At 41.5% G+C, this 13,894-nt stretch overlaps 2 protein-coding genes across 8 annotated transcripts in view; one reads left to right on the plus strand and one right to left on the minus strand.

Annotated features, from left to right (window-relative positions):
- Positions 1–13,894, plus strand: part of SAMD15 (sterile alpha motif domain containing 15) — a 72,035-nt gene that overhangs the window by 25,978 nt on the left and 32,163 nt on the right. The gene's annotated exons all lie outside the window — the stretch shown is intronic.
- Positions 1–13,894, minus strand: part of NOXRED1 (NADP dependent oxidoreductase domain containing 1) — a 32,191-nt gene that overhangs the window by 8,605 nt on the left and 9,692 nt on the right. For all 5 annotated transcript variants that reach the window (XM_063793814.1, XM_063793812.1, XM_009428198.4 and 2 more), the window contains exons 3-6: positions 10,890–11,083; positions 4,395–4,575; positions 3,654–3,805; positions 2,863–3,085 (exon numbers count right to left, since the gene is read on the minus strand). In XM_063793814.1, the coding sequence (XP_063649884.1) occupies positions 2,863–3,085; positions 3,654–3,805; positions 4,395–4,575; positions 10,890–11,083 (750 nt within the window). The remainder of the gene's footprint in view (positions 1–2,862; positions 3,086–3,653; positions 3,806–4,394; positions 4,576–10,889; positions 11,084–13,894) is intronic.

Genomic DNA, 13,894 nt, shown 5'->3' on the forward strand with positions numbered 1-13,894 from the left:
AAGGAAAATTTGACAGGAAAACTATATAGTTTACAACATTAATTAAATATTACAATCTTAAAGGAGAGGAGAAACAAAAATCTCATTAAATGCTTAAAAGGGAAACTGATAAAATTTGAAATAGATTTTCTTAAAACTTGAGAAGAGTAAAATTAGGATGAGTAAATTAGGGTTGACAAACTACTAGAAGGAAACCTTTTGTTTTTATTATGGAAATTTTAAAACAAAATAGAATGAAACATAGAATAGTATTAAGTAGAAAAGAATATAACAAAAAATAGTATAACGAAACTCCATATGCCTATCACTCAGATTTAACAATTATCAATATAGCTAATCTTTTCTCATACAAAACCCCACCCCTACTCCTTTACCCCCATCTATTGGATTATTTTGAAGGCAATCCCAGACACTATATCGCTTGATAGACTTATCACTAAAAATACAAAAATTAGCCAGGCATGGTGGTGTGTGCCTGTAGTCCCAGCTACTCGGGAGGCTGAGGTGGGAAGATCATGTGAGCCCAGGAGGTGGAGGTTGCAGTGAGCCAACATTACACACCACTGCATTCCAGCCTGGGCAGCAGAGTAAGACCCTCTATCAAAAAAATAAAAATAAAAACAAAAAAGTTAATGGAAATAACAGGCCCACCAAGTGCTCAACATTTAATTAAAATAGACCTACATCATGGCACATCATAAAATTTCAGGATACTGAGGTCAAAAGATCTCATAAGCTTCCAGAAAGGAAAGAAACAGGTTTCAGACAAAGGATTAAGAATTAGAATGGCACTGTAACTCTCAGTAGCAACTCTAGAAGCTGAAAGACAATGAAGCAATGCCTCAAAATTCTCCCATCCAAGTACTAACCAGGCCCGACCCTGCTTAGCTTCAGAGATCAGATGATATCAGGCACGTTCAGGGTGGTATGGCTGTAGATGCAATCCCTCAAAATTTTAAGGGAAAATTATTTCCAACCTGCAATTCTATACCTGGCTATGTTCTCAATAAAATAGAAGGCTAGAATAAAAACATCTCAAAGAGTCTCTGAAAATTATTTCAATGCACCCTTTCTCAGGAAGGTACTACAGGACATGTTCCCCCCAAATTAAGAAGTAATTCCTGAGAGAGAAACAAGAGATGTTTCCATGGCAGGAAACAAGAGATCCAATACAACAGAAAAGTGAGGGGAATCCCTGGGATAATGAAGAAGAAAAATCTCCAAACCAAACGTGAATCACAGGCATAGAGAATAAACTGTCCATTGATGATTGATTGGAATACAAAAGATGAGGAAGAAGAATCTAGGATTACGGCTAGGGTTCTGACTTGAACAACTTAGTGAAGCAGCATATAATTAGGTAAGAAACATCAGAAGAGCAGGTTTAAGAGCAGGTATGTTTTTGGACATGGTGAGTTTGAGTGGAGATGGTGAATACACAGTTACCTAGGCACAGCATTGACATTTAGGCTAGAGATATAGAGTTATATGCTGTCAGTGTAAAGATGGGAACCTAAGTCCCCAAAGTGGAAAAGATCACCGGGAACAAAGTATAGAATGAAAAGAAGTATATCATGAAAAGAAAAGGGCCTAGGATAGAGCCCTGAAAACACCCAGATTTAAGGGTGAGGCAGAGGAGGAGCTAGCAAAGGAGGGGCCGGGGAGTCAGGAAGAAAATGAGGAGAACGGGAGGGATCATGACAGCCTAGAGAAGAGACTGCTTCAAGAAGGATGGCATGTTCAATAATTAAGGAAGAAAAAGAGTTTAAAGCATCCAGTGGATCTAGTGACATGGAAGTCACTAGTAATAAGAGCAATAATCTTTGCATATTAGATTATCAAAGATCAAAAATATTTATTTGATAGTTATCAGATATTAAAGAAGTGGCACCCTCATATGCTGTTGGTAGAAATGTAAACAAGTACCACATTTTTTATAAGCAATTTGGGAACACCTATCAAATATAAAATATGCATAAACTTTGACCCAGAGCTTCTTTCACATATGCCACCGAAATACTGGTACAAGTGCGCAAAGTACAAGAATGTTCAAAGCAGGCCAGGTGCACTGGCTCACACCTGTAATCCCAGCACTTTGGTAGGCCAAGGCGGGCGGATCACTTGAGGTCAAGAGTTGGAGACCAGCCTGGCCAACATGGCGAAACCCTGTATCTACTAAAAATACAAAAATTAGCCAGGCATGGTGGCACATGCCTGTAATCCCAGCTACTCGGGAGGCTGAGGCACTTGAATCACTTAAAGCCGGGAGGCAGAGGTTGCAGTGAGCCGAGATCGTGCCACTGCACTCCAGCCTGGGTGACAGAGCAAGACTGTCTCACAAAATAAAATAAAATAAAATAAAGAATGTCAAAGCAGCCCATAATGCAAAATTGGGGATGAGAGGAGGAACTACATCTCTATCAAGTGGAAACGGAGTGAATAAATTTAATGAAATAAATGTGTCCGGTGGACACCTAGGTAGCTGCTCATAAATGAAGTAGCTATGATTGTACTAACATAGAATGGTAGCTGTGATACAGTAAGTAAAAAAGCAGAATATATAGTTCCCATGTGTCTAACACTGTATTTATAGGAATAGATATGCATATACATTATAATATAACAATATAAATGTTTGTAAATGCATAGATAAAAATATAAAAACTGTTAGAGGTGAAATCTATGAAACGGGATTTGGAAGGCAAAGGATGGCATTTACTTTTCCACTAGTTGAAATTCTTTACAAAAAGGTATAATTTTTATCCGTGTTTAAAGAGAACATGAAAGGATAAAAGAAAAAAAGCATTAACTAAGAGAAGAGTCTGGGAGAAATGAGAATGGCCAGCTGTCCAATGCCCTTACCTTTCCTGAGACAAGTTCTTGCCATAGGCTTTGCTGACAAAATCTGTTAATTGAAACTTTGGGCAAGATGCTGTGTCTTTCCCACAGTCTTCAAAGTGCACGGAGAGAAAGAGTTCACTCAGAAGCTGCAGCACTTGGGAGTGGGCCATGTTTCTTGCTGTGCATATGTTTAGGGCCGCATAGAACACTCCCTCCAACCACTTGATATTGAGGATTATTCCCCCTACACATCAATGAGAAGGTAAATACCAGTTAGCACCACCACAAATGAACTGCAGAGAACCTAGAATAAACCCCTGACAGTGAATAGCCACCTTTTTTCCAAGACAGATTGGTAATATGAACCACGAGATAAGCAAACATTCCTTCCTGAGCCACAAGCGCTACTTGTGCCCTTTATAACATATCATGTGTTGACCATCCCAAAGGTGGACAGATACAACTAATGTAGACATTGCTAATGGCAAAAAGTGTCTCTGGAATAGTCGTTGCTAGTATGGAGAAGGAACTGGGGAAAACTGCAAGATCAGAACAGGGAAAGGCCATTTTAGTCCAACATTACTTCCTCCTATTGAAACAAGCTATCTCCTCTTTTGGTTTTAATTTGTCCTTAAGAAGTCCAAATGATCAAGCTTCTCAGCTCTTCCTAAGTAGCTCTCCTGCAGTACCTTGTGCCTTACACACACACACACACACACACACACACACACACAGATTGATTTAATAAGATAGCAATGGGCCAACAGGAAAGTAATTTTCAAAAGAATGCCAGAAATATGTTGAGCCATGACCAGCAGGACTGTAGGGACAGGTAGCTTGAAGAATCGTAGGATCTTGGAGAGCAGCTACGACTCCCTTATTGGCCCCCCAGACGCTGACAGAATCTTCATCATACTGATACTGAGGCCGCAAGATATTGGTGTGGTTCAACAGTAGTTTCAGCCTGGAAGTAAAGCCAAGACAGGGAGTGCAATGCCAGGACTGGAATAAATGACCACATAACCCACTGTGTTTACATCCAACCCCATCAACAGACTCCCCCGCACAGCTCAGAGATAAATGCGGGTCTGGGTCTGTGCTGAGAGCACTAATTAACTGGACTGTTCATCCACCTAACAAATCCTTACTTATTGAATGTTATGTGCTAGGCACTGGGCTAGAAACTAAGTGTGCAGAAATAATATTTGACACATACTTTCAGTAACTTTTCATGTTACTGACCGATGGTTTCTCTTCTCATTGATGCACAAGGAGAATACTTCAGTGTTCAAGTAATGGGAATAAATGTTCTATTGCAATTTTAAACCTTTGTACAGCAACAAAAATGGTTTGTGGTTACTATTTGTGGGTAAGTAGGGAAGTTACGAGAAAGATTGGCTAACTATGTTCTTCTACAGATAAAGCTGCTTCCTCCTTATTACTGGAAACAACCAACTCTAAGAGATAGGGGCTACAGTGGAGGTGGGAGGCAGAAGTCAGAGATAAGGAGACAGAGCAGTTGTGCCAGTTCCGTTCTCACCCTAACAAGATACCTGGGTAGTGGGATGGCAGCTACAAAGCTGTACACAATGCTGGTCTTCTCAAGGCTGGTGTAAATTTCTACGCAGATATTAGGCAGCTGAGATGGCAAGCAGCAGAGGAATATCACGTCGGCCCAACTCACCAGATCAGCGTTATGGTAAAAGCATTTGATTCCCAGCTTCTGGAGCTCACCTGGGAGGGACAAAGGAAGACAGGAAGAGCACAGTACTAAGGAGTTTGACCTGAACATCAACTATGGGGAGAGGGTGATCATTATTTTAGCTCAGTAAATCAACCCATCTTATTGCTCCATAAATCAGAAGATATTCCTTCCTACAGACCTTCTAAAAGCCATGCAGCAATGCCCTAACTCTATTACTAAAGCAGCAGTAGTACTTGAAATTATAATTCATCTTTTTTTTTTTTTTTTTTTTGAGACGGAGTCTCACTTTGACGCCCAGGCTGCAGTACACTAGCGTAATCTCGGCTCACTGCAACTTCCGCCTCCCGGGTTCAAGCGATTCTCCTGCCTCAGCTGCTCAAGTAGCTGAGATTACAGGCATGCGCCACCATGCCCAGTTAGTCTTTGTATTTTTAGTAGAGACGGGGTTTCACTATGTTGGCCAGGCTGGTCTCAAATTCCCAACCTCAGATGATCCACCCATCTCGTCCGCCCAAAGTGCAGGGATTACAGGCGTGAGCCACCACGCCTGGCCTATAATTCATCTTTATCTTACTTTTAGATCAAGTGCGGAATTTTTCCAATTTTTTTTTTAAGACAGGGTCTTGCTTTGTCACCTGTGGTGTGATCATGGCTTACTATAGCCTCAACTTCCTGAGCTCAAGGGATCCTCCCGCCTCAGCCTCCCAAGTAGCTGGGACCACTGGTGAGTGTGACCATGCCCAGCTAATTTTTTTATTTTGTGTAGAGACAAGGTCTCACTATGTTGCCTAGGTTGGCCTCAAACCCCAGGACTCAAGTGATCCTCCCACCTCCGCCTCCCAAAGTCCTGGGATTACAGGCATGAGCCCTATGTGCTGCCCAGACTTTTTTTTTAGGAAGATAAAAAATCTCAGAGAAGTCTTTTACTCCAATGTACTGCAGGATAACCATGTGTCAGATAATGTACAAAGGACTTTACAGTTTCTAAGGTGTAACCCCCACAAGGACCTTATAAAGCAGAAACGAGTAGCAGTCCCATTTTACAGATGAGACTGAGGATTCAAGAAGTTATATGACTTGTCCAAAGTTACAGAGCTGCTGGCTTGAGGTGGTGGAAAAGACTAGGAGAGTGGAAGGTATAAATCAGAGGCTGAGAGGGGTTTGCAAAGATTTAACAGTTTCTGTAAAGTATATACAAATTAATTTTATTAGGATATCTATAAATGAAGAAAGACTGATAACTCATGTAGTTGCATAAAAACACTCACTGGTAGTTAATTTTTTTTTTTTTTTTTTTTTTTTTTTTTTTTTTTTGGCTAGAGATGGGATCTCACTGTTATCCAGGCTGGTTTCCAACTCCTGGCTTCAAGTGATCCCCCTGCCATAGCCCCCCTGCCATAGCTGGGATTATGGGCATGAGGCAATATGGATTTTCAAAAGTATAAACCTAAAGTGTACACTCACATCTGGTGGTATGTCATAAATGTCATTGGAAAACAGAATATAACAGACATTGGAGAGTGACTTCTTATGTTAACCACTGAGAGTACATGGCAAATGTAATGCTAAGGTTATCTAGATACTGATAAACCTGGAAGAAAGACAGATGATTTGGTTTGGCTCTGTGCCCCCACCCAAATATCATCTCGAATTGTACTCCCCACGTGTTGAGGGAGGGACCTGGTGTGAGGTGATTGGATCATGGGGGCAGTTTCCCCCATGCTGTTCTCATGATAGCGAGGGAGTTCTCATGAGAGCTGATGGTTTAAACATGGCACTTTCCCCTGTGTGCTCTCTCCTGCCACCTTGTGAAGAAGGTGCCTGCTTCTGCTTCACCTTCCACCATGATTGTAAGTTTCCTGAGGCCTTCACAGCCATGCAGAACTGTGAGTCAATTAAACCTCTTTTGTTTATAAATTACCCAGTCTCAGACAGTATCTTTATAGCAGTGTGAAAACAGACTAATACAACAGGACAAAGTTTAGAAAACAGGCCTATCTATCATTCTCTCCTGTGTTGTTCTCATTCTTTTCATGTGCATAGAAGCTGATGTTGAGCATTTTGAATTCTTGTTTCCTTACACAACACATAGTGATATTTTACAACTATAATTTTATTCTAATAAATATATTGCTTTGCAAAGTATATACTTTGTTGAAATATCACATATATTAGTCCTATTGATGGGATAAAGATATATACCTTGAGATTTTTTTTTTTTTTTGAGACAGAGTCTTGCTCTGTCATCCAGGCTGGAGTGCGTGGTACAATTTTGGCTCACTGCAACTTCTGCCTCCTGGGTTCGAGCAATTCTCATTCCTCCCCTGTAGCTGGGATTCGAAGGTATGTGCCATCATGCCTGGCTAAGTTTTGTATTTTTAGCAGAGATGGGGTTTCATCATGTTGGCCAGGCTGGTCTCAAACTCCTGGCCTCAAGTGATGCAGCTGACTGAGTCTCTCAGAGTGCTGGGATTACCGGCATGAGCCACCACGCCCAGTTGGTAAGATTTTTTTTTTTAGTTTCCTTAGGAATATAGGAAAAAAAAAAAGGCCAGGTGTGGTGACTTACTCCTGCAATACCTGCACTTTCAGAGGGTGAAGTGGGAGGACTGGCTGAGCCTAGCAGTTTAAGACTAGCCTCGGCATTAGAGTGACACCCTGTCTCTATTTATAAACCAAAAGAAAAAAAGAAAAAAACATTACAAATCAATAAGAAAAATAAACATGGGCACTGTGGCTCACACCTATATCCCAGCACTTTGGGAGGCTAAGGCAAATGGATCACTTGAGGCCAGGAGTTCGAGATCAGCCTGGCCAACATGGCAAAACCCTGTCTCTACTAAAATATTATACAAAAATTAGCTGGGCATGGTGGTGTGTGCCTGTAATCCCAGGTATGTGAGGGGCTGAGGCATGAGAATCACTTGAGCTTGGGAGGCAGGGAGGTTGTAGTGAGCCGAGATCATGCCACTACACTCCAGCCTGGGTGACAAAGTGAGACTCTATCTCAAAATAAATAAACACATATATACATAAATAAATACATAAATAAAGTAAGTAAGAAAAATACAGGCACTCCAACAGAAAAAATGGTCAGAAGCACCTCAGAAAAAATGACATAGTAATAAACCTAAGAAAATAAAACTCTTCTATTGATTAATGAAAGACATATTAAAACAAGAAAATAATTTAAAGTATATTAAAATGATGATGTTAAAAATGATCCCAGCACTGACCTGTGTGTAGTGAAATGGGTGTTCTTATGCAATGTTGGTAAAAAAGTATACCTGAAAACCTTTTGGGAGGTCAATTTGAAAAAATACATTAGAAGTTTCTTTAAATTTTAAAGATATACCTACCACATGACCCAGCCATTTCACTGCCACATATTGACCCAAGAAAAATGAAAGTAGTTGCCTACATGAACACTTATATACATGTATTCGTGGCAGCTTTATTTGTAATAGCCAGAAACTGCAAACAGCCTAAGTCAACCAAATAAATAAACAGTGGAATAATCATGCAGGGAAATACTACTCAGAAATAAAAAAGGATATTGATACATTAAAAACGTGGATATATTTCAGCTGGACATGGTGGCTCACGCTTGTAATCCCAGCACTTTGGGAGGCTGAGGTGGGAGGATCACTTGAGGTCAGGAGTTGGAGACCAGCCTGGCCAACATGATGAAACCCCATCTCTATTAAAAATACAAAAAATTAGCTGGGCATGGTGGTGAGCGCATGTAATCCCAACTACTTGGGAGGCTGGGGCAGGAGAATCGCTTGAACCCGGGAGGCTGAGGTTGCAGTGAGCCGAGATCACACCACTGTACTCCAGCCTGGGTGACAGAGTGAGACTCTGTCTCAAAAAAAAAAAAAAAAAAAAAAAAAACTTGGATATATTTCAAACAAATTATGCAGTGTGAAAGAAGTTAGACTAAAAAAACACTACAAACTGTATGATTCCATTTAGATAAAATTCTAGAAAATGCACACTAATCTATGGTGACAGAAATCAGATTGTTGGTTTCATGGGTGGAGAGCTTCAGGGAAGTGGACAGAAAGGGATTACCAAAGACAAGTGGCAACTTTTGGGGGTGATGGGATACGTTCATTACCTTGTGATGGTTTCACAGTTGTATACATGTCAAAACATCAAATTGTACTCTTTTAACTGTGTGCCATTTATTGTATAGAAATAATATTTTAGGGCCAGGCGCAGTGGCTCACGCCTGTAATCCCGGCACTTTGGGAGGCCGAGGCAGGCAGATCACCTGAGGTCAGGAGTACAAGACCAGCCTGGCTAACATGGTGAAACCCCGTCTCTACTAAAAATGCAAAAAAATTTAGCTGGGTGTGGTGTCGTATGCCTGTAATTCCAGCTACTCAGGAGGCTGAGGCGGGAGAATCGCTTGAACCCGGGAGGCAGAGGTTGCAGTGAGCCGAGATCGTGCTCTCCACGATCTGCACTCCAGCCTAGGTGACAGAGCGAGACTCAGTCTAAAAAAAAAAAAAAAAAAAATTTTAATAAAGCTGTACCAATTCTTTGGCCTAATAACTTTATTTGGAAAATTATGTACAAGGAAGTTCAACTAAATAAGGCATAGTTACATAAATTATGGTACATCCACACTTTGGGATATTATACAACCTTAAAATCTTTTTTTTTACATTAATCTCTTACTAATATAATTAAAATTTTAAATCCTGAGATGAAAACAGAGAAAGGAAGAATGGTGTAGGGTGTCTAGTGGTCTTAGCCACTGCTGGGCACAACTACATAGTCTATGCATCCAAACACCAGGTACAGCAAGCACACCCTGCTAGGGAGATACAAGGGACTGTGCTCAAAGCCTGCTGGGGTAACCTTCTACTGTGGGAAAGTGGAGGGGCTTAACATCGTTATTTCTTATTGATTGATTGATTGAGACAGAGTCTCACTCTGTTGCTGAGGCTGGAGTGCAATGATGTGATCTCACCTCACTGCAAGCTCCGCCTCCTGGGTTCAAGTGATTTGCCTGCCTCAGCCGCCTGAGTAGCTGGGACTACAGGCACCCACCACTACACCTGGCTAATTTTTGTATTTTTAGTAGAGACTGGGTTTCACCATGTTGGCCAGGCTGGTCTCAAACTCCTGACCTCAGGTGATCTGCCCACCTCGGCCTCCCAAAGTACTGGGATTACAGGTGTGGGCAAATCATTATTTCAAAAAATGTTAAACGATACGAGAATATGCTCATGATACATTATGTAAAAAAAACAGAATACAAACAACTATATACAGTGTCAATTACTGATATAATTAGAGAAAAAAAAACACGGGAAGGAAATGATAACCCGAGTAGATTATAGGTAGTTGTATCCTCCCTTATAGACAAATTTTCTACAATATGCATATTATTTTACATTTTTTATTATTGAAGTATAATTTACATATAATGCAAAACACAGATATGAAGTGTACAGTTTGATCAGTTTTGACAAAAGCATACACCCTTTTAACCCATACCTCTCTCAAGATATAAAACATTTTCATCTCCCCAGAAAAAGTTGCTTTGGGACTTTCTCAGTCTATCTCCCCAGAAGAAATCATTGTTCTGATTTCTATCACCATAAATGGAATCATTACAAAACTTTTTTTTTTTTTTTTTTTTTTTTTTTTTTTGAGACGGAGTCTTACTCTGTCGCCAGGCTGGAGTGCAGTGGTGTGATCTCAGCTCACTGCAACCTCTGCCTCCTGGGTTCAAGCAATTCTCCTGCATCAGCCTCCTGAGTAGCTGGGACTACAGGCACGCACCATCATGCCCAGCTAATTTTTGTATTTTTAGTAGAGACAGGGTTTCACTATGTTGGCCAGGATGGTCTCAATCTCTTGACCTCGTCATCTGCCCGCCTTGGCCTCCCAAAGTGCTGCAATTACAGGCGTGAGCCACCGCGCCCGACCACAAAACATTTTTTTAAAGTCAGTAAATGTCATTTTAAAAAATATAAGGCCAACTGCAAATGCCTGGAACTGTATAACGCCCAACCAGACCCTAACTGATTCAGTTAGAAGATCTGAACTCTGTATGGAAAGCTTCCCTGTATCAAAGATCCGGAAAGATACTTCACCACCAAGGGCACAGGGAGGAGACATGGATATGAAACATATACATGGAGAAAAAAAGTTGCTTTAAAGAACAGGAGAAAAAGCCATGCTTCTAACCTTCCTTTGGGCTAGCAAGCTGAGAACTCCACACGCTGTATGCAAGGATTCCTCTTTGGAGGACCCTTTCAAAATGGCTTTGTTGACACCTACACAGCACAACCAAGCCCCCTTTCTACCACACACTGCTCCTCACCCAGAGTCTCTGGCCTCCGAGTGGAGATCCGCAGGCTTTCAGCAGGGATGGGGCCAAGCTGCAGCAGTGTGCCAGCCAGCTGCTTCCCAAGGTGGCCACCTCCAATGATGCCCACCTTAAACTCTTCAGGAGTGGCTGAATTAAGGGAGCCAATTGAGAGATGTCTGGAACTTTGATTCTCATTTAATGATGCTCTGGAGAATGAACACACAGACACGGACATAAATACATGCACACACTAGTTCTTTTTTTTTTTTTTTTGAGACAGCGTCTCGCTTTGTCGCCCAGGTTAGAGTGCAATGGGGTGATCTCGACTCACCGCAAGCTTCGCCTCCCAGGTTCACGCCATTCTCCTGCCTGTCTCCCAAGCAGCTGGGACTACAGGTGCCTGCCACCACTCCCGACTAATTTTTTGTATTTTTAGTAGAAACGGGGTTTCACCGTATTACCCAGGATGGTCTCCATCTCCTGACCTCGTGATCCGCCCGTGTTGGCCTCCCAAAGTGCTGGGATTACAGGCGAAAGCCACCGCACCCGGCCTAGTTCTTCTTAACTGTCAATCTCTGACATTTTCTGCTTTGTCATTTAAGGTGCTTGGTGGCACCTTAAGTACTTCGGAGATAAGACATTTCAACTGTATGTCATTTATCCAGCCTCACTAGGGAATGAAATGTTCCTCCTGAGTTAATTTTCCAGAAACAAAAGTATAACCCTTTTCAAGGGACCAAAATTTAAAATGTTTTAAATGAACATACTTTGTTACATGTATTATGGTTGCCTGGTTAAACAGTCTGAATATTTAATCATTTCACTGGCTCAGGACGCCATTGTGAACAGCCACTATTATACAGCATACTGTAATGTCTATAACACATTGTGGGCCAGTCCCCTCATGTTTTGTTTGTTTCTGTGCAGACAGCTTTCAATTTTTTTTTTTTTTAATCGTGGTTAAAAAACACAGGCTGGGTACGGTGGCTCACATCTATAATCCCAGCACTTTGAGAGGCCAAGGCAGGCAGATCACTTGAGCTCAGGAGTTTGAGACCAGCCTGGGCAACATGTAAGACCTCGTCTCTACAAAAAATACAAGAATTAGCCAGGTATGGTGGTGCACACCTGTAGTCCCAGCTACCCAGGAGGCTGAGGTGGGAGGATTGCTTGAGCCCAGGAGTTTGAGGCTGCAGTGAGCTGTGCTCGTGCCACTGTACTCCAGCCTGAGTGACAGAGCAAGACCCTGTCTCAGGAAAACACACAAACACACACACACACACACACACACACACACACACACACAGCATGAACTTTACCATCATAACCATTTTTAAAGTGCACAGTACAGCTGTGTTAATTATATGCACATTGTGGCTAGGCATGGTAGCTGATGCCTGTAATCCCAGCACTTTGGGAGGCCAAGGCGTACGGATCACTTGAGGTCAAAAGTTTAAGACCAGCCTGGCCAACATGGTGAAACCCCATCTCTATTAAAAATATAAAAATTAGCCCAGCATGATGGTGTAAACCTGTAGTCTCTGCTACTCAGGAGGCTGAGGCAGGAGAATCTCTTGAACCCGGGAGGTGGAGGTTGCAGTGAGCCAAGATCCACTACTGCACTCCAGCCTGGGCAACAGAGCAAGACTTGATCTCAAAAAAAGAAAATACATATAGATAGATAGATAGATAGATAGATAGATAGATTAGATAGATAGATAGATAGATAGATAGATAGATAGATAGATAGACAGACAGACAGACAGATATAGATATAGAACCTTTCCATCTTGCAAAACTGGAACTCTATATGCTTTTTTTTTTTTTTTCGAGACAGTCGCCCTCCATTGCCTGAGCTGGAGTGCAGCGGCACAATCTCAGCTCACTGCAACCTCCACCTCTCACATTCAAGCAATTCTCTGCCTCAGCCTACTGACTAGGTGGGATTACAGGCGCGTGTCACCACACCCCATGCCCAGCTAATTTTTGTATTTTTAGTAGAGATGAGGTTCTCCATGTTGGCCAGGCTGGTCTCGAACTCCCCACCTCAAGTGATCCGCCCACCTCCACCTCCCAAAGTGCTGGGATTATAGGCATGAGCCACCACACCCGACCTGAAACTCTATACAATTTTTCTCTCTCCCCAGCCCCTGGAAACTACCATTCTACTTTCTGTTCCACTACTTTAGATACCTCATATAAGTAGAATTATGCAGTATTGTCTTTTTGTACATGGCTAATTTCACTTAGCATAATGTCCTCAAGCTTCATCCATATCAATTTTTGGATTTTTTTTTCTATCTTCATGAAAAATGTCATTGGGATTTTGATAAGGATTGCAGTGCATCTGTAGACAGCTTTAGGTAGTATGGACATTTTAAAACGAAGTCTTCCAATCCATAAACATGGGATGTCTTTCCATTTATTTGTGTCTTCCTTAATTTCTTTTAGCAATGTTTTATAGTTTTCATTGTAGAAATCTTTCATGCCCTTGTTATTACTAAGTATTTTATTCTACTGGAGGCTATTGTAAATGTGATTTTCATAATTTCTTTTTCAGGTTGTTCATTAGTGTACAGAAATGCAACTAATTTTAGTATGTTGATTTTGTATCCTGCAGCTTTGCTGAATTTGTTTGTTTACTATTTCTAACAGTTTTTTTCTTAATGGAATCTTTAGGGTTTTCTACATGTAAGATCATGTCAGCCTGGGCACAGTGGCTCATGCCTGCAATCCCAGCACTTTGGGAAGCCATGGTGGGAGGACTGCTTGAAGGTAGGAGTTAAAGATTAGTCTGGGCAACATAGCAGGACACTGTCTCTACAAAAAAATTAAAAGTTAGCTGGGTGTGGTGGTGTGCACCTGTAGTCCTCGTTATTCAGGAGGCTGAGGCAGGAGAGTCACTTGAGCCCAGGAGTTCAAGGTTATAGTGAGCTATGCTCATGCCATTGCACTCCAGCCTGGGTGACAGAGCAAGACTTTGTCTCAAAAACAAACAAACAAACAAACAAAAAAAC

This window comes from Pan troglodytes, chromosome 15, assembly GCF_028858775.2.
Source record: "Pan troglodytes isolate AG18354 chromosome 15, NHGRI_mPanTro3-v2.0_pri, whole genome shotgun sequence".
NCBI lineage: Eukaryota > Metazoa > Chordata > Mammalia > Primates > Hominidae > Pan > Pan troglodytes.